This window comes from Phyllobates terribilis, unplaced genomic scaffold (genome assembly GCF_046119375.1).
Source record: "Phyllobates terribilis strain yellow unplaced genomic scaffold, ASM4611937v1 Scaffold_2__4_contigs__length_985480577, whole genome shotgun sequence".
NCBI classification, from domain to species: domain Eukaryota; kingdom Metazoa; phylum Chordata; class Amphibia; order Anura; family Dendrobatidae; genus Phyllobates; species Phyllobates terribilis.
Genome location: NW_027362762.1, coordinates 887,743,226 through 887,771,223, shown reverse-complemented (window position 1 = coordinate 887,771,223; position 27,998 = coordinate 887,743,226). Strand labels below are relative to the sequence as shown.

At 40.4% G+C, this 27,998-nt stretch overlaps 1 protein-coding gene across 3 annotated transcripts in view; it reads left to right on the top strand.

The window, feature by feature from the left end:
- The window catches only part of LOC141253043 (uncharacterized), a 160,458-nt gene that overhangs the window by 23,060 nt on the left and 109,400 nt on the right, over positions 1-27,998 (top strand). For 2 of the 3 annotated variants that reach the window (XM_073670807.1, XM_073670804.1), the window contains exons 1-2: positions 1,198-1,326; positions 27,212-27,366. In XM_073670807.1, the coding sequence (XP_073526908.1) occupies positions 1,305-1,326; positions 27,212-27,366 (177 nt within the window). In that variant the 5' untranslated portion in view covers positions 1,198-1,304. Of the gene's footprint in view, positions 1-1,197; positions 1,327-27,211; positions 27,367-27,998 lie in introns of those variants that run through there. The other variant, XM_073670805.1, reaches the window with a different exon arrangement.

Here is a 27,998-nt window from a genome sequence, read left to right as displayed (position 1 = left end):
AGAGTACACAAAACAATAACAAAACAACGTCAGCTGATGTTTTTCTTGGACTCACCTCAACATTAAGCTCTTTATGTTGTAAGATAGTTGGGTTACCCTCACCTCACTTCATTAACATGCAGGTGCACAAAGGTATTTTACATTCACCACACGACAAGTGGGCCTGCATACCTTCAAATGCCAGGGCTGAATTTTGGGTCCCAGTCTGGCCCTGCCTGTCACTAAGTGCATTGGACAGCAAGGTGGCTCAATGGTTAGCACTGCAGCCCTGGGGTCCTGGGTTCAAATCCCAGCAAGGTCAGCATCTGCAAGGAGTTTGTATGTTCTCTCCATGTTTGCTTGGGTTTCCTCCAGTTTCCTTCCACACTCCAAAGACATACTGATAGGGTATTTAAATTGTGAGCCCCAATGGGGACAGTGCCAATAATGTCTGTAAACTGTCTGAATTATAAAGCGCTGCGGAATATGTTGATGCTATATAAATAAAAAGATTATCATTATTCTATTTAAAAAAAAAACCCAAACAATAATGTTCCTTTCTCACACTCCCCAGGTCCATCACTGAGACACTGCCATTGCTCATGGAGTCTGTTATAGTTTTCAGCGTTGCAGCCAATCAGGGTGCTCAGAGTCTCTGTCAGAGCAGATTGCATGAGGTGCTGAGATCACTGATTGGCTACAGCTCTGTTGAAGTGATATCAGCGCTGTAGAAAATAACAGACATGGGGGTAGTGGTGGAGACTCAGCTCTAAACCTGCGGAGGGTGAATAAAGCACAGTAGTTTTTAATTTTTTTGTGTATCACATATATGACAACATTGTTAGTGTGTGGGTAGAATAGAGACATATAAATTGTAATTAATATGATGAAGTTTAGCAGTAAAGATAACTAAAATATTACTTTCATCCAGCTAATAATTAAATGAATGTCCCATTAATGTGCAAAATTGATATAGGTAAATTAGAGACGCGTAATGTATTCTAGTGGTGCATAACGAGTTGTATTTATTTTGCACACACTATATATTCCTAATATTTCTGTAATGGTTTATTTCTTATGAGAATTGAATAATGATTGAGTTTTTATTTCTTACTATCATCAGTATAAGTAGAGAGAAGTTTTCATTGCCTTTTGGCAATTGTAAATAACATAGACAGAAGGCTCCTTTAAGATTTTGCCGTGTTTCCTTCTATGCACAGAAGCCTCCTCCCTGCCATTTAGAATAGATTTAACTTTCAGTTTTAGGTTTGGTGAAACAAGACGGCAGTGGAGAACAAGAGAACAGTGTAATACTGATCCTCAGGATGGAAACTTTATCCGTTTCAGGTAAGGGATAATGCAAGATATATCATAGATAAGTATAAACGCTACTTACATTCTATTAATGAGAAAAACATAAGATGCAGAGTTCATTGTCACATACTTACTTGAGGTTACACGTATACTGTGTAGTTATAGGGTCATCACTGCTGTCAGATCTCTTTCTTACAGTGCAGAGGCTTCTTCAGGGGTTTAAGGAATGTGGCAATGGGGTCTTCTCGCTCACATGATGTCATTAAAACAGATGCTTCATTATGGTGAATATGCACATGGCACCTTTGATAGTGATTCCCTGCACTGTGTATTATTGAACAATTACTGTGTTGTGGTCAATCCAAAAGGATAATAAATCTGAAAAACTGAATGTTTAAGAAAGCAAAAGTGAGGTTTTGTCTTCCTTAGGAGAATATCTATGTGTGCAGAAATATTGGGCAACTAACTGAAAAACATTAATTTTCTCATCCCTATTGTTTATTTTCATCTGTTAAATTGAGAATAATAAGCATACAACTCAAAATGGACGATAATCAATTTCTCACACTTCACAAAATATATCGATGACCAATTTAGTTCTTATTCTTTTCAATAAAAGTCATAAACCTTCCATCCATGGAGTCTGTCAGTTTCTTAATCTGTTGGTGATCAACTTTTTGGGCCGCACAAACCACAGCCTCCCAAACTCTTTTTTAGAGAGGTGACTGTTTTCTTTCACAGTAAATTTACCATTTAAAAAGGGTCCACAAGTTATCAATAGGGTTTACGTCCGGTGAGGAAAGGGCCATGTCATTATTCTTTCATCTTTAACCCCTTTCTGACATGTGACCTAATAGTACGTCATGGTAACCTGGGCCGATTGGACCAATGATGTACTATTAGGTCATATGGCGATCGCGCACGCACACAAGCAGATGACAACATCCAGGTGACCAGACAGCAGGAAGATATTTTGGTCATGCGCAGTGCATGACCAAAGTATCTTCTGCATCTGCAGCGCTGACAGCCTGTGTAGCACAGGTTTGGTGCTCCATCCCTGTGCCATACAGGCGATCAGAATAAAAAAAAGGGAAAGTCCCATAGTGGGACACAGAATAAAAGTCCAAAAGTGTTAAAAAATGAAAAAATAATTTTTTTTGTAAAAATAGATAAAAAATAAATAAAATAATAATCCACCAAAAATAAAAATATAATGTACCCATCAATAAATATTCTGAAAAAAAAAAACAATAAAAGTACATATATTTGGTATCGCCGCGTCCGGAACAACCTGACCTATAAAACTTTCCCACTAGTTAACCCCTTTAGTGAACATGGTAAAAAAAAAAATAAAAAACTAAGCAAAAAACAATGCTTTATCATCATACCGCCAAACAAAAAATGGAATAACACGTGATTAAATAGACGAATATAAATAAAAATGGTACCGCTGAAAACGTCATCTTGTCCGGCAAAAAACAAGCCATCATACAGCTCCATCAGCTGAAAAATAAAAAAGATATAGCTCTCAAAATAAAGCAATGCAAAAAAATATTTTTTTCTATAAAATAGCTTTTATTGTGTAAAAGCGCCAAAACATAGAAAAACAATATAAATGTGGTACCGCTGTAAACGTACTGACCCGAAGAATAAAGGTACCTTATCAATTTTACCACTCGCGGAACAGCATAAAAAAAACCATTAAAACAATTCCGGAATTGCTGTTTTTTGTTTATTCTGCCTCCCAAAAATCGAAATAGAAAGCGATCAAAAAATGTCAGGTACCTGAAAATGGTACCAATAAAAGCATCTACTCATCCCGCAAAAAACAAGCCGTCACTTGACTCGGTCAGCCAAAATATAGAAAAATTATAGCTCTCAAAATATGTCGGTGCAAAAACTAGATTTTACAAAAAAATGCGTCTTTTAGTGTGTGTCAGCTGTCAATCATAAAAACCCAATATGATTCTGGTATCGCTGTAATCGCACCGACCTGAAGAATAAAGGTCGTCTAATCACTTATACCACACAAGGAACGGCGTAAAAAATAAACTCTAGGGTTAGGGTTGTGTTAGGGTTAGGGTTGGGGTTAGGGTTGGGCTAGGGTTAGGGTTGGGGTTAGGGTTAGGGTTGGGCTAGGGTTGGGGTTAGGGTTGGGCTAGGGTTAGGGTTGGGGTTGTATTATGGTTGGGGTTAGGGTTGGGAGTTTTTTCAAAAGTAAAAAAAAAAAAGATGACGATATGGCGACTAGTGTTGAGCGCAAGTGCTCGCTACTTGAGTTTGCATCGGGTGCTCGGGTATGCACTGAGTATCGCGGGTGCTTGAGTGACATGCTTGAGTCTCCGCCCCATATGCTTCATGGCCAAAAATAACTCGCGGGGATTGCCTGCCATGCACGAGCGATCCCCGCATGTTTTTTTTGGGGTGTCTAATAACCAAGAAACATGCAAGCGGGGACTCGAGCATGTCACTCGAGCACGCGCAATACATGTTGCATACCCGAGTACCTCATGCAAACACAAGTAGCGAGCATTGCGCTCAAGACTAATGACAACTTATTTAATATGATGACCTAATGTTATCAAATTCTGTGTCGTACCTCTGGGTTGAAAATGTTCACTATACGCCTTGATAAAATCCTTGAGGGGTGTAGTTTCCAAAATGGGGTCACTTTGCGTGGCTTCCACTATTTAGGCACATCAGGGGCTCTCCAAATGCGACATGACATCCGCTCTCAATTCCAGCCAATTATGCGTTCAAAAAGTCACACAGTGCTCTTTCCCTTCTGAACTCTGCCGTGCGCCCCAAACATTGTATTTTCCCCACATATGGGATATTGGCGTACTCAGGAGAAATTGCACAATAGTTTTTGGGGTCCATTTTCTCCTCGCACCCTTGTGAAAATAAATAAATTGGGGCTAAAACATCATTTTTGTGGAAAAAGTTAGATTTTTTTTCTTTCATGGCTCCATGTTATAAACTTCTGTAAAGCACCTGGGAGTTCAAGGTGCTTACCACACATCTAGATAAGTTCCCTGAGGGGTCTAGTTTCCAAAATGGTGTCACTTGTGGGGGATTTCCACTGTTTAGGCACATCAGGGGCTCGCCAAACGCAACATGGTGTCCGCTAATTATTCAAGAAAATTTTACAATCAAAAAGTCAAATGGCGCTCCTTCCCTTCCAAACCCTGCCGTGCGCCCAAACAGTGTTTTTTCTCCATGTATGGGGTATCTGCGTGCTCAGGCGAAATTGCACAACAAATTTGGGGTCCATTTTTTCCTGTTATTCCTGCGAAAATAAAAAATTGGGTCTAAAGTAACATTTTTGTGAAAAAAGTTAAATGCTAGTTTTTTTCTTCCACATTCCAAAAATTCCTGTGAAGCACCTGAAGGGTTAATAAGGTTCTTGAATGTGGTTTTGAGCACCTTGAGGGGTGCAGTTTTAGAACGGTGGCACTTTGGGTATTTTCTGTCATAAAGACCCCACAAAGTGACTTCAAATGTGATGTGGTCCCTAAAAAAATGTTTTTGTAAATTTTGTTGGAAAAATGAGAAATCGCTGGTCAACTTTTAACGCTTATAGCTCCCTAATAAAAAAAAATGTTGGTTCCAAAATTGTGCTGATGTAAAGTAGACATGTGGGAAATGTTATTTATTAACTATTTTGTGTGACATATCTCTCTGATTTAAGGGCATAAAAATTCAAATTTTGAAAATTGCAAAATTTTCAACATTTTCGCCAAATTTCCATTTTTTTCACAAATAAGCGCAAGTGATATTGAAGAAATTTTACCACAATCATGAAGTACAATATGTCACGGAAAAACATTCCCATAATAAGGGAGATCCATTGAAGCATTCCAGAGTAATTACCTCATAAATTGACAGTGGTCAGAATTGTAAAAATTGGTCCGGTCATTAACGTGCAAACCACCCTCAGGGGTAATGTTAGAACCTTGCTCTTAGTTTTTTTTTCCTTTGCTGGTCACATGACCTTGTTGGCCTATTTAATCCTGCTCCGCCCTTCTGGCTTTGCTGGACTTCATTGTATATCTACTTTCTAGCTAGCCTGTGCTCTGTGTCTTGCTCTGTTAGTTTGCTTGGTCTACTGACCTCTATGTTCTATATATTTTGTTTGTTCGTCTGTCTGCTACTATTTCTGTTAGGAGGTGTCCCATATTCCTCCCAGTCCTTAGTACTTGTAGGGATTCCTTCCCCACATCTATAGGTCTCCGTACAGACTAGCTTAGGACTTTAGCAGGTCTGATCGCAGGATCAGGTTCCCTGTTACATCGTAGGGATTAAGCTGAGTTCTATCGTAGGGACAGATCTCCTCTCTTTCCTTAGCTCTGGTAGCAGAACATAACAGTAAGTCCAGCCAGCAAATTCTCTAAGGAAAGATTTTTCTGTTCCATCATGGTGTCGGTTCAGGATTTGGCTCATCGCCTGCAGGGACTTTCTCTGGAGGTGGCCGAGCTCCGTCAGCACGTGAGTAACTGTCCTGGAGCACATTTCTTGGAGCCTAAGGTATGTTTGCCGGATTTATTTTTTGGTGAACACCGAGAATTTTTTTCATTCAAAAATGCTTGCTTATTGTATTTTCGTTTGAGACCTAAGTCCTCTGGGGATGAATCCCAGCGCGTAGGGTTCATAATGTCACTTTTGCGCAAAGAGCCTCAGGAGTGGGCCTTTTCTTTGCAACCTAGTGATACATGCTTCAGATCAGTGGATAGTTTTTTTTCTGCTTTGGGACTATTATATGATGATCCTGACCGTGTCGCATCAGCTGAGACTGAGTTGAGACGTTTAAAACAAGGATCAGGTAATGTGGAAAAATATTGTACTCATTTCCGTCGTTGGTCTACTCAAACAGGGTGGAACGATTCTGCTCTGAAAAGTCTATTTCTTGCTGGGCTCAGTGAAAGGGTTAAAGACCTGCTAATTGCTTATCCTACACCTGAAGATTTGCAACAGGCTATGCAATTAGCTATACGGGTGGATAGAAGACTGCGTGCAAGGGTTAATGAGAGCAAATCCTCTGCTATGTCAGTTTCTGGTTATAAGAATGTGTGTACTAACAGTGGTGAACCGATGGAGATTGGATCGGTGGCACCTCGCTCTCAAGAAAAAGACCATCGATTTTTTGAAAGCTTGTGTTTCTATTGCGGAAAATCTGGTCATTTGATTAAAGGCTGTGAGCTTCGTATGAAGAAAGAAAAAAAAATGGTCAGTCATGCCCGTATTGCCTGTTTAAATTCCAAGGGTGTATTTTTAGCTGCTTCCACGATTGCTCAGGAAAAATTAATGGAATTTCGGGTGTTTGTCGATTGTGGGTCTACTCTGAATGTTATTGATGGGGGATTCGTGGAAAAACTCAATTTAAAACCTGAACCTTTATCATCCCCCATTGCTGTGGTTTCTGTGGATGGTTCCCCTTTGAAGAATATTACTCTCAAGGTCTGTGAATTTCCTCTCACTATTAATGGTGTTCACCATGAGAAATTGGATTTGGTAGTGTTGAATAACTTGCCTTCTCCAGTAATATTGGGATTGCCCTGGTTAAAATTTCACAATCCTGTACTGGATTGGTCTACCAGTGAAATTAAATCCTGGAGCCATAAATGTTATGACAAGTGTTGTAATGGGTGTATTGCAGCTTTGGATAGGGGAGAATTGCCTGTTCCTATTCAGGATTTTTGGAGAGTTTTTTCTGAGAAGGAATCGCAGGTTTTGCCTCCCCATAGAGACTATGATTGTTCTATTGAATTTGTCCCTGGAGCGACTCTTCCTAAAAGTCGTTTATTTAACCTTACTATTCCTGAGAGGAAGGCTTTGGAGGAATACATACAGACAAGTTTGGCCGCCGGTCACATTAGGCCCTCTAAGTCTCCTGTGGCGGTTGGATTTTTTTTTGTAAAAAAAAAGGACGGCGGTTTACGTCCTTGTCTGGATTTTCGTGAGATTAACAAAATTACTGTACGCAATCCTTACCCACTGCCATTGATTCCTGATCTGTTTAACCAGTTAATGGGGGCCAAGTGGTTCTCTAAAATTGACCTTAAGGGGGCATACAATCTGTTGCGCATGAAGGAGGGTGACGAATGGAAGACTGCTTTTAACACTCCTGTGGGTCATTTTGAGAATCTGGTTATGCCTTTTGGTCTTACTAATGCTCCTGCATTTTTTCAGAATCTGATTAATGACATCCTTAGACCTTTGATCGGTAAAAATGTGGTTGTGTATTTGGATGACATTTTGATTAATTCGCCGGATCTGGAGTCTCATTGGCGGAGCGTGCGTGAGGTATTACAGTTATTAATGGACAATTCGCTTTTTGCTAAGCTGGAGAAATGTGAGTTCGCTGTACAGAGAATTAGTTTTTTGGGCTACATTATCTCCAGCAAAGGTTTTGAGATGGATCCGGTTAAGGTTCAGGCTGTGCAGGAATGGCCTAGGCCTATTGGTTTGAAATCGATACAGAGGTTTTTGGGTTTCGCCAATTACTATAGAAAATTCATAAAAAATTTTTCTAGTATTGTCAAACCTCTGACTGATCTCACCAGGAAAGGTGCTGATGCGGTTCAGTGGTCTTCTGAGGCCATTGAAGCTTTTGTGTATCTCAAGGAGAGGTTCACCTCTGCTCCCATCCTTATGCAGCCTGATGTTACTAGGCCGTTTTTGGTTGAGGTTGATGCTTCCTCTGTGGGGGTTGGCGCAGTATTGTCTCAGGATAACGGGGATGGATTACATCCCTGTGCCTTTTTTTCAAAAAAATTTTCGGAGACTGAACTGAATTACGATATTGGTAATCGGGAATTATTGGCTATTAAACTCGCATTTGAACACTGGCGCCACTTCTTGGAAGGTGCGGAATTTCCCGTTCAGGTTCTTACGGATCATAAAAATCTGATATATCTTGATGCTGCCAAGCGCCTGAATGCCCGTCAGGCTAGGTGGGCACTGTTTTTCTCGCGGTTTAATTTCTCCGTTACTTACATCCCTGGTACTAAGAATGTTAAGGCGGATGCCTTGTCTCGCAGTTTTTCTCCCATAGTCGGTGCTGAGAAAGAGGAGAACATTTTACAAGAAGGTGTTGTGATAGCTGCTTTGGACTCCGTTTTGGAAGATGAGATTCTTAAAGCACAGGAGAATGCCCCATCTAACACTCCTCATGGGAGGTTGTTTGTGCCTGGGACCTTTAGGAGAGATTTGTTTGTTGAGTGTCACGAATCTCGGTTGGCAGGTCATCCCGGAATCTCTGAGACCAAGAGACTGGTGGGTCGCAGTTTTTGGTGGCCTGGATGGCAGAAGGAAGTCATTAAGTGGGTGCGTCAATGTACTATATGTGCTAGATCTAAGTCCTCACATACTCCTGCTGCGGGGTTGCTTTGTCCTTTGGAGGTTCCCAGTGCTCCTTGGACACATTTGGCTATGGACTTTATAACTGACCTTCCCCCCTCTGAGGGTTTTACTGTCATCTGGGTGGTCGTGGACCGTTTTAGCAAGATGTGTCACTTGGATCCTTTCGTCAAACTGCCCTGCGCAAAAACCCTCGCTAAGGCCTTTGTCAAGGAAATTGTCAGACTTCATGGCGTTCCTACTGACATTGTTTCTGATAGGGGTCCTCAGTTCGTGGCTCGTTTTTGGCGTGCCTTTTGTGATAGGTTGGGAGTTCATTTGTCGTTCTCGTCCGGATATCATCCTGAATCTAATGGCCAGACAGAAAGGAAAAACCAGGATGTTGAGCAGTTCTTGCGTTGTTTTGTGGCAGACAATCAAGAGGGGTGGTCTGAGTTTCTGCCACTTGCTGAATTTGCTCTGAACAATCATACATCTTCTTCTGCTGGTTGTTCGCCTTTTTTTTGTTGTTCTGGGAGACATCCGTCGTTTGGGTCGTTCTCCAAGTTGGGATCTGCCGTGCCTGAGGAGGAGAATTTTTCCGGTGATTTGGAGAGAGTTTGGACGGATGTGCGTGGTAATCTTCAGGAGGCCAACAGAAAATCTAAAGACTACTTTGATAGGAAACGACAGGAGGTTTTGTTCGCTGTTGGTGACATGGTTTGGTTGTCCTCTAGGAATCTGCGGTTGAGGATTCCTTCAAAGAAATTAGGTCCCAAGTTTGTAGGGCCCTTTAAGGTGCTTCAGGTTGTCAACCAATCTGCTGTTAGGTTGGAGGTTCCTACCTCCTGGAGAATTAATCCGGTATTTCATGTCTCTCTGTTGAAAAAAGCTGTTGTATCGGATTGTGACGCCTCTGCCTCTGTTCCTCCGGTGGTGGAGGACGGGGAATATGAAATTTCTCGCATCCTTAACTCTAGACGGTATAGAGGTAGTTTGCAGTATCTTGTGGCCTGGAAAGGTTTCGGTCCCGAGGATAACTCTTGGGTGAGGTCGGATGATGTTTCCGCGTCCAGACTTATCAGAGCGTTTCACAGGAGATTTCCTGATAAGCCTGGTCCTAGGGGATCCGGAGGATCCTCTTAGAAGGGGGGGTACTGTTAGAACCTTGCTCTTAGTTTTTTTTTCCTTTGCTGGTCACATGACCTTGTTGGCCTATTTAATCCTGCTCCGCCCTTCTGGCTTTGCTGGACTTCATTGTATATCTACTTTCTAGCTAGCCTGTGCTCTGTGTCTTGCTCTTTTAGTTTGCTTGGTCTACTGACCTCTATGTTCTATATATTTTGTTTGTTCGTCTGTCTGCTACTATTTCTGTTAGGAGGTGTCCCATATTCCTCCCAGTCCTTAGTACTTGTAGGGATTCCTTCCCCACATCTATAGGTCTCCGTACAGACTAGCTTAGGACTTTAGCAGGTCTGATCGCAGGATCAGGTTCCCTGTTACATCGTAGGGATTAAGCTGAGTTCTATCGTAGGGACAGATCTCCTCTCTTTCCTTAGCTCTGGTAGCAGAACATAACAGGTAAAGGGGTTAAAGAGTTGGTCCACCACATTTTGTATCCGATCGATTTACACCTTTTAAATTACTATTTTTGTAAATACCTTCTGCTGCCAGATTTGCTTGTGAGCGGTGCTATCGCTGCTCGCTCAGGCTGCATCAAGTGACCCCGGTTGCAGCCGCCGCTGACATCAGCTGGTGTCTCGTCAACTTCTGGACTTCCTTGATTCATCCAGGCATGACACAGTCGCACGCATTCCCTGTGATTGAGTAGGCTGTGAGTGATGTTTCACCGCATGTCACAACCCAGTACCCAGCGCGCGTTTGCGGACAAAGAAAGCAGAGGAGAGAGGGAAAGAGTGCGCTGGATACTGGGCTGTGACTTGAGGTGAAACATCCCAATTAGAGGGAGTGCGTGTGACTGGGCCACGCCTAGGTGAATTAATGAAGTCCGGAAGTTGACGAGACATCAGCGGATGTCAGCTGCGGCTGCAGCTGGGGTCACTTGATGCGGACTGAGCGTGCAGTGATAGCTTTGCTCTCAGGCAAATCTGGCAGCAGAAGGTGTTTGCAAAAATACTAATTTAAAAGGTGTAAATGTAAATTGATAGGTCCATTATAAAATATAGTGGACCACCTCTTAAGGCCTTTACTAGTAGCCAAGCAGTGGAGACCTCGATGCTGCGATAGAGCATTGTCTTTCAGAAAAATCATGTTTTTTTTTGCTTGAGTAAAGTGTCTTCTAAACAATGGAAGTAGGTTTGGCAATTTGAGTTCAAACTATAAAGTTTCTTGAAAAGTATTTTTTTAAATCATTTATATCGACACATTTTAATTTATTGAAAATCTATCTTAATAGTCCAATTCATCAAGACATCCCACATCCATATAGCAGGCTGTAGTTTCATTTCCAGGTGTGAACTTATGTGTATCTACTTTGCAACATAGCATCTTGTGTTACATTGCATTTTTGTTTAAGGGGGAGATAACTTAAAAATAAATTAAAAAGTTAAGGTTTTACAACTCTTTTAATATTGATTATCAAATTTAACAACCGTAAGCGCCAAAAAAATATTGCTGACAGTTACCGCCAATTATTTTCAATGTGTGTTTTTAGTTAGTAAAATAGTATATTTGGATTACATACGTTGCATTTTTTTTGCAAGAGACAAATGATAGCGTGAACTCAACCTCACTGGAAGATACCCAGCTGACATTATTTCTTACAGAAAGGGATGTCTGCTCTCTGATCTCACATTCAGGAGAACAAAGTCCGCTATCTCAACTTGTATTTGAGCTCAAAAGTGCGCTGTGCCATATACACCTGAAGCAGCAATTATGGGCAGAGACAATACATGAGTTTCACAGCTCACTAAGTTAATGTTTGTAGTGACAGCAAAGCATCACAGCAACGCGACAGATTGTGAAGCTTTTTTGATTTTGAGCTACATCTGTTTCCATCTCCAGTGATTATACGCTTAAAGGATCCTTCTCAACTGACATGACTCCATCCACAACAGCCACATGGTACATTGTTGATTCCACACACCGACCTCCCTCATTTCAGTCATGCAAGATAAAGCGTTGGCAAGATGTTTCATAGCTTGAATGCCTGGAGGAAAAAAGCCACACAGCAAACTAGTTGCTTCTATGCATCTAGAGACATCGTTCACGCTAGCTTGCTCCTCATGTACTGTAGATAAGAATAGTCATGAATGACAATATCTGGAACATTCTGGCTGCCTTAATGTTGGCCAAAGTAACTCTCTCCCTGTATTGCCCATGTCCTGAATTTAAAAATTCAATATTTCTTTGGGAAATATAACCATTTGAAAAAGGTGGTGGCTGAGCATTTCAATCATGATTATTATTAATTATTTTTTTAATTATGTGGCAAGGCACGCCCTCCTGGTTTTGTAAAAATAGAACAGTTTGCCAGAGCGCCGCCTGATTTGCAACCTTGCAACACACTGGAGTTTGAGGCTGCATATGTTGGAGTGTCTATATGTGCTGAGAAAAGTGATGATGGGCCGTATCATGCAAAAGCCAAACTGGAACATGGGTTACTTTCGGATTCACCATTGGCAGCTGATAAGGGGCAAGTGTCACCTTTGAAGTGGTGATCCAATTTGTGAGTAGCGACAAATGGGAATTTAACAATGCCATCTCAATTAGATTTATTAATAAAAAAAAACTCACCAGAATGCAAGAGATGATGGAGGTAGAACAGAATCTATCACATATTCATCACCACCCTTTGTCTGTTGGGGATCCTCATGGTCCATGTTACATGCAGCAGGTTTAGGATGATGATGTAGAAAAAGTAGAGGATGATCAGCAGCATTTTAAGGTCTGCCCCATCTTATCTCTCTACCATGCTGCTCCTGCCACAGCCACAGCACAGTCACTTAGCCACACACCTCCTGGCAGCCCACTGTGTTTCATAGTGCTTGACTGTACTGTTTCTGCTGAGGCTTCTGTTGCTGGCCCTAAATTGTCAAGTATCACCTTGCCTGCTCTGTCTTATGTCTCTACATGCTGCTCCTGCTGCAGCCACTGTACAGCCACTCCAGCCACACGTCTCCTGGTTACCAACTGTGTTTCATAGTGTTGACTGTACTGCTGGTGCTGGGGCTGCCATTGCTGGCTCTAAATTACCAAGCATCTTCTTGCCTGCCCTGTTTTAAAGGTGCTGTCCCAAGAACAAAGTAATAACTGTATACTCTCTCCGTATACTCTAAACACATCCAATTGAGGAAGTTATTATTATTCAAAGATCTATTGATTAAATATTGATTGAAATTAACTTTGTTCGTGGGAAAACCTCTTTAATTCTCTACTGTGCACCTACTGGCTGCCTTCTGTGTTTCATAGTGCTTGACTGTACCATTTATACTTGGAAATATACTCCCATATTTTTGTACCCTCAAGAAACAGCTTTGAAAATAGGGCTAATTTTTGAAAAAGCTTGATGACAGCAGGCCAGAACGTTTTCATGTTCAAAACAGTGCCACTGTTTTATTTCCAGAAATAAGGGGATCACTATTGGACAGATTGATATAATGCTTTTGCAATGGCCTATTTTGTTGCTTCTGGTTGAGAGATCATTACTTCTTCTAATTCAAAACAGTACAGTACACCTATCTAATGTCTATATTAAAGGTATAACTTTTGGATGGCTTATAAAAAAGCTATTGCTTCTTCATTTAGCAAAGTGCTAAATTATTTTTACCCCCTAAACAGGGATACTTGTTGCACCCAGCCATGTGACAAAGCCATAGCTTCTTCCATTTCCACCATCTGTCTATAAACAGCAATGCATGCATCTCGCCCCAAAAAAAGTGATAATTTTTAGACCATTTATACAATTTAGATAAAAACCCTAGATACTGCAGTGTGTTGTGAAATATGCTGTTGGCTACCTCTGGTTATCATCTATTTTCCCCTAGCCAGATAGATTGAAGTCATTGTGACATTAAAAAGGCTGTGTCTGCATTACAGAGCTCAAAACATGCTCAATTGACTTCAAGCGGGACTCACAATGCTCTACATATATTTTCCATGCAATTAGATCCTTTTTATTCATGCCATTCACACAAATCTATTGGCCGCAAATCTAATTTTTGGACGAAATTTTTCAAAGTCGGCGAATAAGAATTTTAAAATATTCTCTTATCTCTATAAATCCAACAATATTAATATATTTCACACATTTTCCTGCTTGTGTAATCTTGCTCTTCTTTCTTCACAATGTTTGCCAATATTATTGCATGCTTTGTAACTCCATGGTATATTTGCATCAGGATTCTTGTATAATTCACTTTTAATTTAATTTTACCCATTGAATGAAAGTGAAAAGATTTCTCAGTGCTGACTCTTGCTGGACAATGAGGAATGTGCAGCAGACAGTAATCCTGAGCTCTTGAGGGAGATGTGTTTTGCACAGCAAGTATCAATTACAGGTAATTAAATAGGTGTATTTTCCTATGTAGAATTCACATCTTGTTATTTTATTTTCCACATATGGCTGTATTCATGTGTCTGTGCTTCATAGCGCATGTATGGGCCACAATCAGTGGCGTAAGTGGTTGGATGTGCCCTGGTGCAAAATTTGGACCTGCCCTCCCCCCACTACCCATGTTGGGCAGGTGTATGGGTCCTTGTGGCCTTCTAAATCCTATAAGGACATATGAGTTGCCTCCCCATCACCATTATGTAGTAATGTTCCTCATTTTGGGCTCCTTCCTGGCATATATGTTCCCCATCCTGGGCCCATCCCATCCTAGTATATATGTCGCCCATCCTCATATATACAGCACAGACCAAAAGCAGTCATCAAAGCCAAAGGGGGCTACTTTGAAGAACCTAGAATATAAGACATATTTTCAGTTGTTTCACACTTTTTTGTTAAGTATATAATTCCACATGTGTTAATTCAAAGTTTTGATGCCTTCAGTGTGAATGTACAATTTTCAAAGTCATGAAAATACAGAAAAATCTTTAAATCAGAAGGTGTGTCCAAACTTTTGGTCTGTACTGTATATGTTCCTCATCCTGGCCCCATCCTGGTATACATACAATGGCATGTAAAAGTTTGAGCACCCCTGGTAAAAACTATTATTATTATGAACAGTTAAGCAAGTTGAAGATGAAATGATCTCTACAAGGCCGAGAGTTAAAACATGACACATTTCCTTTGTATTTTAGGCCAAAAAAACATATATTTTCATCTTTTACATTTTAAAAATTACAAATAGAAAATGGGCTGATGACCATTGCTCTGGGGCAGTTTCTCTCTGTCTGCCACCCTCTCAAACATAGTCAGGAAAGCCTTAACATCATCCTCCAGAGTCATCTTCTATAAGTCCTACCGTATCGCTCGCCTCACCTGGTTACCTTGGCTTTGGTTGGCAGGTGGTGCCATTTCCCTGGCCTGGACAGGTTCTGCCAGGAGATCCATCTGCTGCTGATGCTGCTGATGAACCTCCTGTAACTGCTGCTGCTGTTGTAATTGCTGTTGAAACTCCTGCTGCTGTTCAAACTGCTGGATCAGGAGTTTGTTGGATTCCTGTTGGCTCTGATGGTGCTGCTATATTTACTGGTGTACCTGCTCAAACTGGACTAATTGTTTAACAAGCTCCTCCATGCTTTTAGACTGTGTTTGCTATGCCTTTACCAAGGTCATTCAATCTTTACACTGCAATCGCCTGTGCTCTCTGAGGCTTCATGACAGCATTCTCCACCAATTGTATGGATTCACTCTAAGACATAGGTATGCATTAGGTAGCATTCACACAGGCAATGTGGTTTTGGTCAAAGCACGTGCAGTTTTATTGCTTTCCACAGGTTGCAAAACACCAAAACAAAATCATAAACACAAATCCCTAGCCTTGTTCAGACACTAACTGAACAGAATAGACCCTGGCTACACATACACAGCTGAGCTAATCCCAGCACAGTCAAACAAAATAGCTCTCATCAATAGCAACCACTGATACTTGGGGTTGTCTTCTCAGAAAGAAATTCTGGCCTGTTTTCCCCAGCAGACTGACTTAGATGAACACCCAGACTGCTTATATGCAAAGATAGCCAGGTGCACTAATCAAAGTCTGCAGAGCTAAGTTTTAACCATAGCCTACCTGGCATCGCCACAACATTTTACGGACTATAAGATGCACCTGACCATAAGCAGCACCTCAAATTTTGTGGATTTAAATAAGTTAAAAAAGTTTTCAATAAAATGGGGGTCAGCCTTATTGTCCGAATTTACGGTAGCTTATCGGTGGGGGCAACAACGATGGATTGGGGTCACAGGAGGCAAGGTCGCTGCTGCAGAAAGTCAGCAGTGGTGGTAGGAGTGGGGCGATGCTGCGGGCTTTGGGCTAGGAGGAGTGGGTTTCCAGGCAATGTGAGGCTGCGGGCCCTGGACTTCAAGAAAATGTCTGAGGCAGGAGCGGAGTCCATTGATTTCCCGGTGATGGGCTTCAGGAAAATGGCCACCGGAGGGGGCACATGCGCAGTTTGAGTTCTCGGCTTGTCATTACAGCTTGGTTCTAGATCGAGGTCGCTGGTTCAAAAAAACCAGTCAGTAACTAGTGTGACCAACATTTGCAAGACATTACCTTTGCAAAGAGTTGATCAAGTTGTTGATTGTGGCCTGTGGAATGTTGGTCCACTCCTCTTCAATGGCTGTGCGAAGTTCTCGCATGGCCAGCATACTCACCAGACATGTCACCCATTGAGCATGTTTGGGATGCTCTGGATCGGAGCAAACAACAACGTGCTCAAATTCCTGCCAATAACCAGAAACTTTACACAGCCATTAAAGAGACACAGCCATTAAACATTCCACAGGCCACAATCAACAACCTGATCAACTCTATATGTACATGATGTGTTGCACTGCGTGAGGCAAATGGTGGTCACACCAGGTCTGCCTGTTTTTTTGACCCCACTGAGCCCAACCAATACTGTAAAACTGCACATTTTAGAGTGGCATTTTATTGTCGGCTGGCCTAAGACACACCTGTGCAATAATCATGTGTCTAATCAGCATCTTGATATACCACACCTGTAAGGCAAAGGAGAAGGGCTCACTAACACAGATTTAGACAAATTTATGAACAATATTTGAGACAAAAAGGGCTTTTGTGTACATAGAAAAATTCTTAGATCTTTGAGTTCAGCTCATGAAAAATAGGAGCAAAAGTGTTGCATTTATACTTTTGTTCAGTATATATATATATATATATATATATATATATATATATATATATATATACAGCTCTGGCAAAAATTAAGAGACCACTGCAAAATTTTCAGTTTCTCTGATTTTTCTCTTTATAGGTATATTTTTGAGTAAAATGTACATTGTTGTTTTATTCTATAAACTACTGACAATATGTCTTCGAAATTCAAATGTAAAAATGTTGTGTTTATTTTTAGCAAATGATAAAGCGTCAAAATACTGAAGAAGAAGTAGTGCTTTCAGACCTCAAATTACTCATGTTTTAACTCAGGAAGAGTTCAGAAATCAATATTTGGTGGACTAACCATGATTTTTAATCACAGTTTTTAGCGTCTTGGCATGCTTTCCAGCAGTCTTTCCATGCTTTCCAATAGAAAACTGTTCAGTGGCCTCTTAATTTTTTGCCAGAGCTGTATATACAGTTAGGTCCATATATATTTGGACAGAGACAACATTTTTCTAATTTCGGTTCTAGACATTACCACAATGAATTTTAAACAAAACAATTCAGAAGCAGTTGAAGTTCAGACTTTCAGCTTTCATTTGAGGGTATCCACATTAAAATTGTATGAAGGGTTTAGGAGTTTCAGCTCCTTAACATGTGCCACCCTGTTTTTCAAGGGACCAAAAGTAATTTGACAGATTAAATAATTGTAAATAAAATGTTCATTTCTAGTACTTGGTTGAAAACCCTTTGTTGGCAATGACTGCCTGAAGTCTTGAACTCATGGACATCACCAGACACTGTGTTTCCTCCTTTTTGATGCTCTGCCAGGCCTTCACTGCGGTGATTTTCAGTTGCTGTTTGTTTGTGGGCCTTTCTATCTGAAGTTTAGTCTTTAACAAGTGAAATGCATGATCAATGGGTTGAGATCAGGTGACTGACTTGGCCATTCAAGAATATTCCACTTCTTTGCTTTAATAAACTCCTGGGTTGCTTTGGCTTTTTGTTTTGGGTCATTGTCCATCTGTAGTATGAAATGACGACCAATCCGTTTGGCTGCATTTGGCTGGATCTGAGCACACAGTATGGCTCTGAATACATCAGAATTCATTTGGCTGCTTCTGTCCTGTGTCACATCATCAATAAACACTAGTGACCCAGTGCCACTGGCAGCCATGCATGCCCAAGCCATCACACTGCCTCCGCCATGTTTTACAGATGATGTGGTATGCCTTGGATCATGAGCTGTACCACGCCTTCGCCATACTTTTCTCTTTCCATCATTCTGGTAGAGGTTGATCTTGGTTTCATCTGTCCAAAGAATGTTCTTCCAGAACTGTGCTGGCTTTTTTATATGTTTTTTAGCAAAGTCCTGTCTAGCCTTTTTATTCTTGATGCTTATGGGTGGCTTGCACCGTGCAGTGAACCCTCTGTATTTACTTTATGCAGTCTTCTCTTTATGGTAGATTTGGATATTGATACGCCTACCTCCTGGAGAGTGTTGTTCACTTGGTTGGCTGTTGTGAAGAGGTTTCTCTTCACCATGGAGATTATTCTGCGATCATCCACCACTGTTGTCTTCCGTGGGCGCCCAGGTCTTTTTGCATTGATGAGTTCACCAGTGCTTTCTTTCTTTCTCAGGATGTACCAAACTGTAGATTTTGCCACTCCTAATATTGTAGCATTTTCTTGGATGGGTTTTTTCTGTTTTTGCAGCTTAAGGATGACTTGTTTCACCTGCATGGAGAGCTCCTTTGACCGCATGTTTACTTCCAAATGCAAGCACCACACCTCAAATCAACTCCAGGCCTTTTATCTACTTAATTGAGAATGACATAACGAAGGGATTGCCCACACCTGTCCATGAAATAGCCTTGGAGTGAATTGTCCAATTACTTTTGGTCCCTTTAAAAACAGGGTTGCACAAGTTAAGAAGCTGAAACTCCTAAACCCTTCATCCAATTTTAATGTGGATACCCTTAAATGAAAGCTGAAAGTCTGATCTTCAACTGCATCTGAATTGTTTTGTTTAAAATTCATTGTGGTAATGTCTAGAACCAAAATGAGAAAATATGTTGTCTCTGTCCAAATATATATGGACCTAACTGTATATATATATATTTATATATATATATATATATATATATATATATAATTAGAATATCATCAAAAAGTTCATTTATTTCAGTTCTTCAATACAAAAAGTGAAACTCATATATTATATACACTGTGTGCAGAATTATTAAGCAAGTTGTATTTTAGAGGATTATTTTTATTATTGATCAACAACTATGTTCTCAGTCAACCCAAAAGACTCATAAATATCCAAGCTTAATATTTTTGGAAGTTGGAGTGTTTTTTTTTTTTTGATTTGGCTATCTTAGGAGGATATCTGTTTGTGCAGGTAACTATTACTATGCAGAATTATTAGACAACTTAATAAAAACCAAATATAATCGCATCTCACTTGTTTATTTTCACCAGGTAAACCAATATCAGTGCACACAATTTAGAAATAAACATTTCTGACATGCAAAAACAAAAAACAAAAAAATTAGTGATCAATATAGCCACCTTTCTTTATGATGACACTCAACAGCCTTCCACCCATAGATTCTGTCAGTTACTTGATCTGTTTTCGATCAACATTGCATGCAGCAGTCACCACAGCCTCCCAGACACTGTTCCGAGAGGTGTACTGTTTTCCCTCCCTGTAGATCTCACATTTTATGATGGACCACAGGTTTTCTATGGGGTTCAGATCAGTTGAACAAGGGGGCCATGTCATTATTTTTTCTTCTTTTCGACCTTTACTGGCCAGCCACGCTGTGGAGTAGTTGGATGCGTGTGATGGAGCATTGTCCTGCATGAACATCATGTTTTTCTTGAACGATACCGACTTCTTCCTGTACCACTGCTTGAAGAAGTTGTCTTCCAGAAACTGGCAGTAGGTCTGGGAGTTGAGCTTCACTCCATCCTCAACCCGAAAAGGCCCCACAAGTTCATCTTTGATGATACCAGCCCATACCAGTACCCCACCTCCACCTTGCTGGCATCTGAGTCGGAGTGGAGCTTTCTGCCCTTTACTGATCCAGACTCTGACCCATCCATCTGGCCCATCAAGAGTCACTCTCATTTCATCAGTCCATAAAACCTTTGAAAAATCAGTCTTAAGATATTTCTTGGCCCATTCTTGACGTTTTATCTTATATTTCTTGTTCAAAGGTGGTCGTTTTTCAGCCTTCCTTACCTTGGCCATGTCCCTGAGTATCGCACACCTTGCACTTTTTGATACTCCAGTAACGTTGCAGCTCTGAAATATGGCAAAACTGGTGGCGAATGGCATCTTGGCAGCTTCACGCTTGATTTTCATCAATTCATTGGCAGTTATTTTGCACCTTTTTTGGCCAACACGCTTCTTGCGACCATGTTGGCTATTTGCCATGAAATGCTTGATTGTTCAGTGATCACGCTTCAAAAGTTTGAAGATTTCAAGACTGCTACTGCTTCATCCCTCTGCAAAACATCTCACAATTTTGGACTTTTCAGAGCCCGTGAAATCTCTCTTCTGACCCATTTTGCCAAAGGAAAGGAAGTTGCCTAATAATTAAGCACACCTTATGTAGGGTGTTGATGTCATTAGTCAACACCCCTCCTCATTACAGAGATGCACATCACCAGATTTACTTAATTGGTAGTTGGCTCTCAAGCCTATGCCGCTTGGAGTAGGACAACATGTATAAAAAGTATCATGTGATCAAAATACTCATTTGCCTAATAATTCTGCACGCGTTATAGAGTCATTACAATAGAGTGATCTATTTCAAGTGTTTATTTCTGTTAATGTTGATGATTATGGCTTACAGCCAATGAAAACACAAAAGTCATTATCTCAGTAAATTAGAATACTTTATAACACCAGCTTGAAAAATGATTTTAAAATCTGAAATGTTGGCCTACTGAAATGTATGTTCAGTAAATGCACTGAATACTTGGCCAGGGCTCCTTTTGCATCAATTACTGCATTAATGTGGCGTGGCATGGAGGCAATCAGCCTGTGGCACTGCTGAGGTGTTATGGAAGCCCAGGTTGCTTTGATAGCAGCTTTCAGCCCGTCTGCATTGTTGGGTCTAATGTCTCCCATCTTCCTCTTGACAATAAGGTCATGCGAGTTTGCTGACCAATCAAGCACAGTGATACTGTTGTTTTTAAACCAGATATTGGTACTTTTGGAATTGTGGACAGGTGCCAAGTCGTGCTGGAAAATGAAATTTCCATCTCCAAAAAGCTTGTCCTTAGAGGGAAGCATGAAGTGCTCTAAAATTTCCTGCTAAATGGCTGCGCTGACTTTGGTCTTGATAAAACACCGTGGACCTACACCAGCAGATGACATGGCTCCCCAAACCATCACTGATTGTGGAAACTTCACACTAGACCTCAAGCAGCTTGGATTGTGGCCTCTCCTCTCTTCCTCCAGACTGGTACCTTGATTTCCAAATGAAATTCAAAATTTATTTCATCTGAAAACAACACCTTGGACCACTGAGCAACAGTCCAGGTCTTTTTCTCCTTAGCATAGGTAAGACGCTTCTGATGTTGTCTATTGGTCATGAGCGGCTTAACACAAGGAATGCGACACTTGTAGCCCATGGCCTGGATAAGTCTGTGTGTGGTGGCTCTTGAAGCAATGACTGCAGCAGCAGTTCACTCCTTGTGAATCATCTCCAAATTTTTGAATGGCCTTTTCTTAACAATCCTTTCAAGGCTGCTGTTATTCAGGTTGCTTGTGCACCTTTTTCTACCATACTTTTTCCTTACACTCAACTGACCATTAACATGCTTGGTTAGAGCACTCTGTGAACAGGCAGCTTCTTTAGCAATGACCTTTTGTGGCTTACCCTTCTTGTGGAGTGTGTCAGTGAATGTCTTCTGTAAATCTGTCAAGTCAGCAGTCTTCCCCATGATTGTGGAGCCTACTAAAATAGACTAAGAGACCTTTTTAAACGCTTAGGAAGCCTTTGCAGGTGTTTTTTGTTAATTATTCCAATTTTCTGAGATAATAACTTTTGTGTTTTCATTGGCTATAAGCCATAATCATCAACATTAACAGAAATAAACACTTGAAATAGACCACTCTGTTTGTAATGACTCTATATAATATATGAGTTTCACTTTTTGTATTGAAGAACTGAAATAAATTAACTTTTTAATGATATTCTAATTTAGCAAGATGCACCTGTATATACAGTGGGTACGGAAAGTATTCAGACCCCTTTAAATTTTTCACTCTTTGTTTCATTGCAGCCATTTGGTAAATTCTAAAAAGTTCATTTTTTTTCTCATTAAAGTACCCTCTGCACCCCATCTTGACTGAAAAAAACAGAAATGTACAAATTTTTGCAAATTTATTAAAAAAGAAAAACTGAAATATCACATGGTCATAAGTATTCAGATCCTTTGCTCAGTATTGAGTAGAAGCACTCTTTTTTTGAGCTAGTACAGTCATTAGTCTTCTTGGGAATGATGCAACAAGTTTTTCACACCTGGATTTGGGGATCCTCTGCCATTCTTCCGTGCAGATCCTCTCCAGTTCCATCAGGTTGGATGGTGAACGTTGGAGGACAGCCATTTTCAGGTCTCTCCAGAGATGTTCAATTGGGTTTAGGTCAGGGCTCTGGCTGGGCCAGTCAAGAATGGTCACAGAGTTGTTCTGAAGCCACTCCTTTGACCATTTTAGTTGTGTGCTTAGGGTCATTGTCTTGTTGGAAGGTGAACCTTTGGCTAAGTCTGAGGTCCAGAGGACTCTGAAAGAGGTTTTCATCTAGGATATCTCTGTACTTGGCCGCATTCATGTTTCCTTCAATTGCAACCAGTCGTCCTGTCCCTGCAGCTGAAAAACACCCCCATAGCATGATGCGGCCACCACCATGTTTCACTGTTGGAATTGTATTGGGCAGGTGATGAGCAGTGCCTGGTTTTCTCCACACATACCACTTAGAATTATCACCAAAAAGTTCTATATTCATCTCATCAGACCAGAGAATCTTATTTCTCATAGTCTGAGAGTCCTTTATGTGTTTTTGAGCAGACTCTGTGCGGGCTTTCATATGTCTTGCACTGTGGAGAGGCTTCTGCCGGGCCACTCTGCCATAAATGCCCGACTGGTGGAGGGCTGCAGTGATAGTTGATTTTGTGGAACTTTCTCTCATCTCCCTACTGCATATCTGGAGCTCAGCCACAGTGATCTTGGGGTTCTTCTTTACCTCTCTCGCCAAGGCTCTTCTCCCACGATTGCTCAGTTTGGTTGGACGGCCAGGTCTAGGAAGATTTCTGGTGGTCTCAAACTTCTTCCATTTAAGGATTATGGAGGCCACTGTGCTCTTGGGAACCTTGAGTAATGCATAAATTCTTTTGTAACCTTAGCCAGATCTGTGCCTTGCCACAATTATATCTCTGAGCTCCTTGGGCAGTTTATTTGAGCTCATGATTCTCATTTGGTCTGACATGTACTTTGAGCTGTGAGGTCTTATATAGACAGGTGTGTGCCTTTCCAAATCAAGTCCTATCAGCTTAATTAAACACAGCTGGACTCCAATGAAGGAGTAGAACCATCTCAAGGAGGATCACAAGGAAATGGACAACATGTTACTTAAATATGAGTGTCTGAGCAAAGGGTCTGAATACTTATGACCATGTGATATTTCAGTTTTTCTTTTTTAATAAATTTGCAAAAATTTCTACATTTCTGTTTTTTTTAGTCAAGATGGGCTGCAATGAATCAAGGAGTGAAACATTTAAAGGGGTCTGAATACTTTCCGTGCCCACTATATATATATATATATATATATATACATATATATATATATATACACAGTACAGACCAAAAGTTTGGACACACCTTCAAATTTAAAGATTTTTCTGTATTTTCATGACTTTGAAAATTGTACATTCACACTGAAGGCATCAAAACTATGAATTAACACATGTGGAATTATATACTTAACAAAAAAGTCTGAAACAACTTAAAATATGTCTTATATTCTAGGTTCTTCAAAGTAGCCACCTTTTGCTTTGATGACTGCTTTGCGCACTCTTGGCATTGTCTTGATGAGCTTCAAGAGATAGTCACCGTAAATGGTTTTCACTTCACAGGTGTGCCCTGTCAGGTTTAATAAGTAGGATTTCTTGCCTTATAAATGGGGTTGGGACCATCAGTTGTGTTGTGCAGAAGTCTGGTGGATACACAGCTGATAGTCCTACTGAGTAGACTGTTATAATTTGTATTATGGCAAGAAAAAACAGCTAAGTAAAGAAAAACGAGTGGCCATCATTACTTTAAGAAATGAAGGTCAGTCAGTCCGAAAAATTGGGCAAACTTTGAAAGTGTCCCCAAGTGCAGTTGCAAAAACCATCAAGCGCTACAAAGAATCTGAATCACATGAGGACCGCCCCAGGAAAGGAAGACCAAGAGTCACCTCTGCTTCTGAGGATAAGTTTATCCGAGTCACCAGCCTCAGAAATCGCAGGTTAACAGCAGCTCAGATTAGAGACCAGGTCAATGCCACACAGAGTTCTAGCAGCAGACACATCTCTACAACAACTGTTAAGAGGAGACTTTGTGCAACAGGCCTTCATGGTAAAATAGCTGCTAGGAAACCACTGCTAAGGACAGGCAACAAGCAGAAGAGACTTGTTTGGGCTAAAGAACAGAAGGAATGGACATTAGACCAGTGGAAATTTGTGCTTTGGTCTGATGAGTCCAAATTTGAGGTCTTTGGTTCCAACCACCGTGTCTTTGTGCGACGCAGAAAAGGTGAACGGATGGATTCTACATGCCTGGTTCCCACCGTGAAGCATGGAGGAGGAGGTGCGATGGTGTGGGGGTGCTTTGCTGGTGACACTGTTGGGGATTTATTCAAATTGAAGGCATACTGAACCAGCATGGCTACCACAGCATCTTGCAGCGGCATGCTATTCCATCCGGTTTGCGTTTAGTTGGACCATAATTTATTTTTCAACAGGACAATGACCCCAAACACACCTCCAGGCTGTGTAAGGACTATTTGACCAAGAAGGAGAGTGATGGGGTGCTACGCCAGATGACCTGGCCTGCACAGTCACCAGACCTGAACCCAATCAAGATGGTTTGGGGTGAGCTGGACCGCAGAGTGAAGGCAAAAGTGCCAACAAGTGCTAAGCATCTCTGGGAACTCCTTCAAGATTATTGGAAGACCATTTCCGGTGACTACCTCTTGAAGCTCATCAAGAGAATGCCAAGAATGTGCAAAGCAGTCATCAAAGCAAAGGGTGGCTACTTTGAAGAACCTAGAATATAAGACATATTTTCAGTTGTTTCACACTTTTTTGTTAAATTTGTAATTCCACATGTTTTAATTCATAGTTATGATGCTTTCAGTGTGAATGTACAATTTTCAAAGTCATGAAAATACAGAAAAAATCTTTACATGAGAATGTGTGTCTAAACTTTTGGTCTGTACTGTATATATATATATATATATATATATATAAAATTATTTTTCATAATAAGTAAGGTAAAGATGCAAAGATAAGTTAAACATGTTTATAATCCATTCTCATTTACAGAAGCTAACCTAATGTTTATGCAGTGGTGATATGTCAAAAACATATTCCCAATATAATACATGTGCATATGTGCATTAGACTGCTTAACGACAGATAAACTGTACATTGCAGCACTATACTATACAAATACAGGAATGATATATCATTATATGCTATGATGTAGTAATCCTGACATTTAAAATGGTACAAGCCATTTAGAAAGCCGATTAAACGGATTGACTGGGCAAAGGGAGCTGGTCACCTGGGGTTTGGATTTTGTAAAAATAACAGTAATAACAATGCAGTTTAACCAGACACAGGGAAACTGCAGCTTGTGATAGGTTGAAGTGGTCAGGTGACTTAAATCATTGGAAAAACATCTGATGACACGTAGTTCAAGTCACTTTAGGATATCATAAACTGAAGTGATACGGCTAGTAGAGTGTCATGGTCATTTTTTCTGGTGTTGGTGCAAACCATGGAGTGGCCTGCTATGGATCCAGGAGAATGACAGCAGATGGGTATACTTTCTTTTATTATCTTTACAGAATACAATCAACATGTAATGAGCATCTTTTGCCCAGTCAACCCTTTAAGGCTGTTTTATTTTTTTTGCATTTTTTGCTGCAAATGTCCAAAATTGTGGTAAAAATCATTATTGTAGCTCTACCGCATTCACAGCAAAGAAAAGCAACAGTGCCGCAACATGTAATCGCAGCTTCATCATGGTAATTAACACTTTAAATGCCAAGTTAATGTTTATTACCCCTCTAGAGCTGCCATACTAAACACATATATACAGTGTGGCATATTATATAGTCATGAAAAACAATACATAATATATTTATATATTCACTATACCCACAAACATCCAAATTAAACACACACAAATATACATACATGACAATACATAAACTTACATACACATTGGAAACAGATTACACATACATCCAACACACACATTACATACATACATATACAACCACACACATTACATACACATATTACATACACATACATACACACATTGCATTCAAATACATTACATACACACAACACACATACAAACATTACACACAAATTATACCCACACACACATATTGTTCCACATGTTTTACTCTCCAACAGAGCAAGCTTAGAGCACATGAATAGTATGCAGGATCAGTATAACATTGATCCTGAATACAGTGTATCGGTCCTGTGACTTCCAAATTGAGCAAACACCACTTCCGGAGCCGTTACCGACCTCTGGAGTGGCCTGCGCTTGATTTGCAGTGGAAGGTGAAATAGGCCTATATTTTTTTATTTTAAAACCATCCATGCCTAAAAAAAGTTATTTCTCTGTTGGACAACTAATCGAACTTTTGTTAAAGCAGCCAAGAGAGGCAGTTGATTGGTCAGGACGAACAGCACAGTTCTGCATCGTCACACTTGGAACAGCCCACCCATAGAGATCACTCAGTTACAGAGAAAAAATTAGCACTTACCAAAATCATGCAGAGGGAAGGACACAACATTTCTTGTGGTAATACATAAAAACATATGTCATTTACAGCTAAAAATGACAAATTATAATTATTTATGTGATATTAGCTTTAGTAAATAATTAATAATCCAGAGATAAAAGGCAAGTATGCGGTCATGTGTCAAATGTAATATAATTTACTGTCTATAAAGAATTGTACAGTTTAGCACTTAAGGCTTCTATTATATTATTTAGTGACCATTAGATTTTTTCTCCTTTTTAGATTTGATTTCAGCATACAGCAAATTCACCGAAGAAGCTATAGAAGAATATGCTGAAAAGCATAAAATTTCTTCCATCTCAGTAGAAGACTTGAAACTTCTATCCCCCCATGTGGCAGCTTACTGCCTGGATAAAGTAAATGAAAAATTGATCCAGGTTAGCAAACACAGAATTTGGTTTCTTAAATATTCAGGAGGGCTTGCACCATTTATTCAATGACTGCAAAGCTTTTACAAAAAAAAAAGTCTTGACGCTTCCACACTTCCACTTACAGTGTACATATGTGTATGTTAAAGCAAAGAGAACATACTGTAAGCTTTAAAAAAAAATGACTTCTGTTTTCTCATTAGGGTCTTCAAAGGTTGCTGCCAGTGGAGGACCAACGTTGAGCATAGAGAGGGTATATAATTATGCTAAAAGATTTTCAATACCCTGAACCAGCATCCTCATTGGTGCTCCATGGCAGTCAGACAATGCCAGTGCACACTTCCTCGGCTGGCCCTCGAATGTCAGCAACATGGGTGTCTCTTGTGATTATTAGGCCCCCAGGATGTATGGCATGACTTCGAATGAGGCCAAGTGACAAGGATGCTGGCTTTTGAGAGTAGGCTAGTGAAATAAACACTGCCCTTGTCTGGCTGCCACAAAGTATCAATGAGGACATCGAACCAGAGTTCTGCAAATCATTTTGCTCAGCTCTACTTGGGCATGCACCGTAAATCATATCCTATATATCTTATGGCTTTTGGGCTATAAAGACTTGGATTAGCCTTACCAGTGAAAGGAAG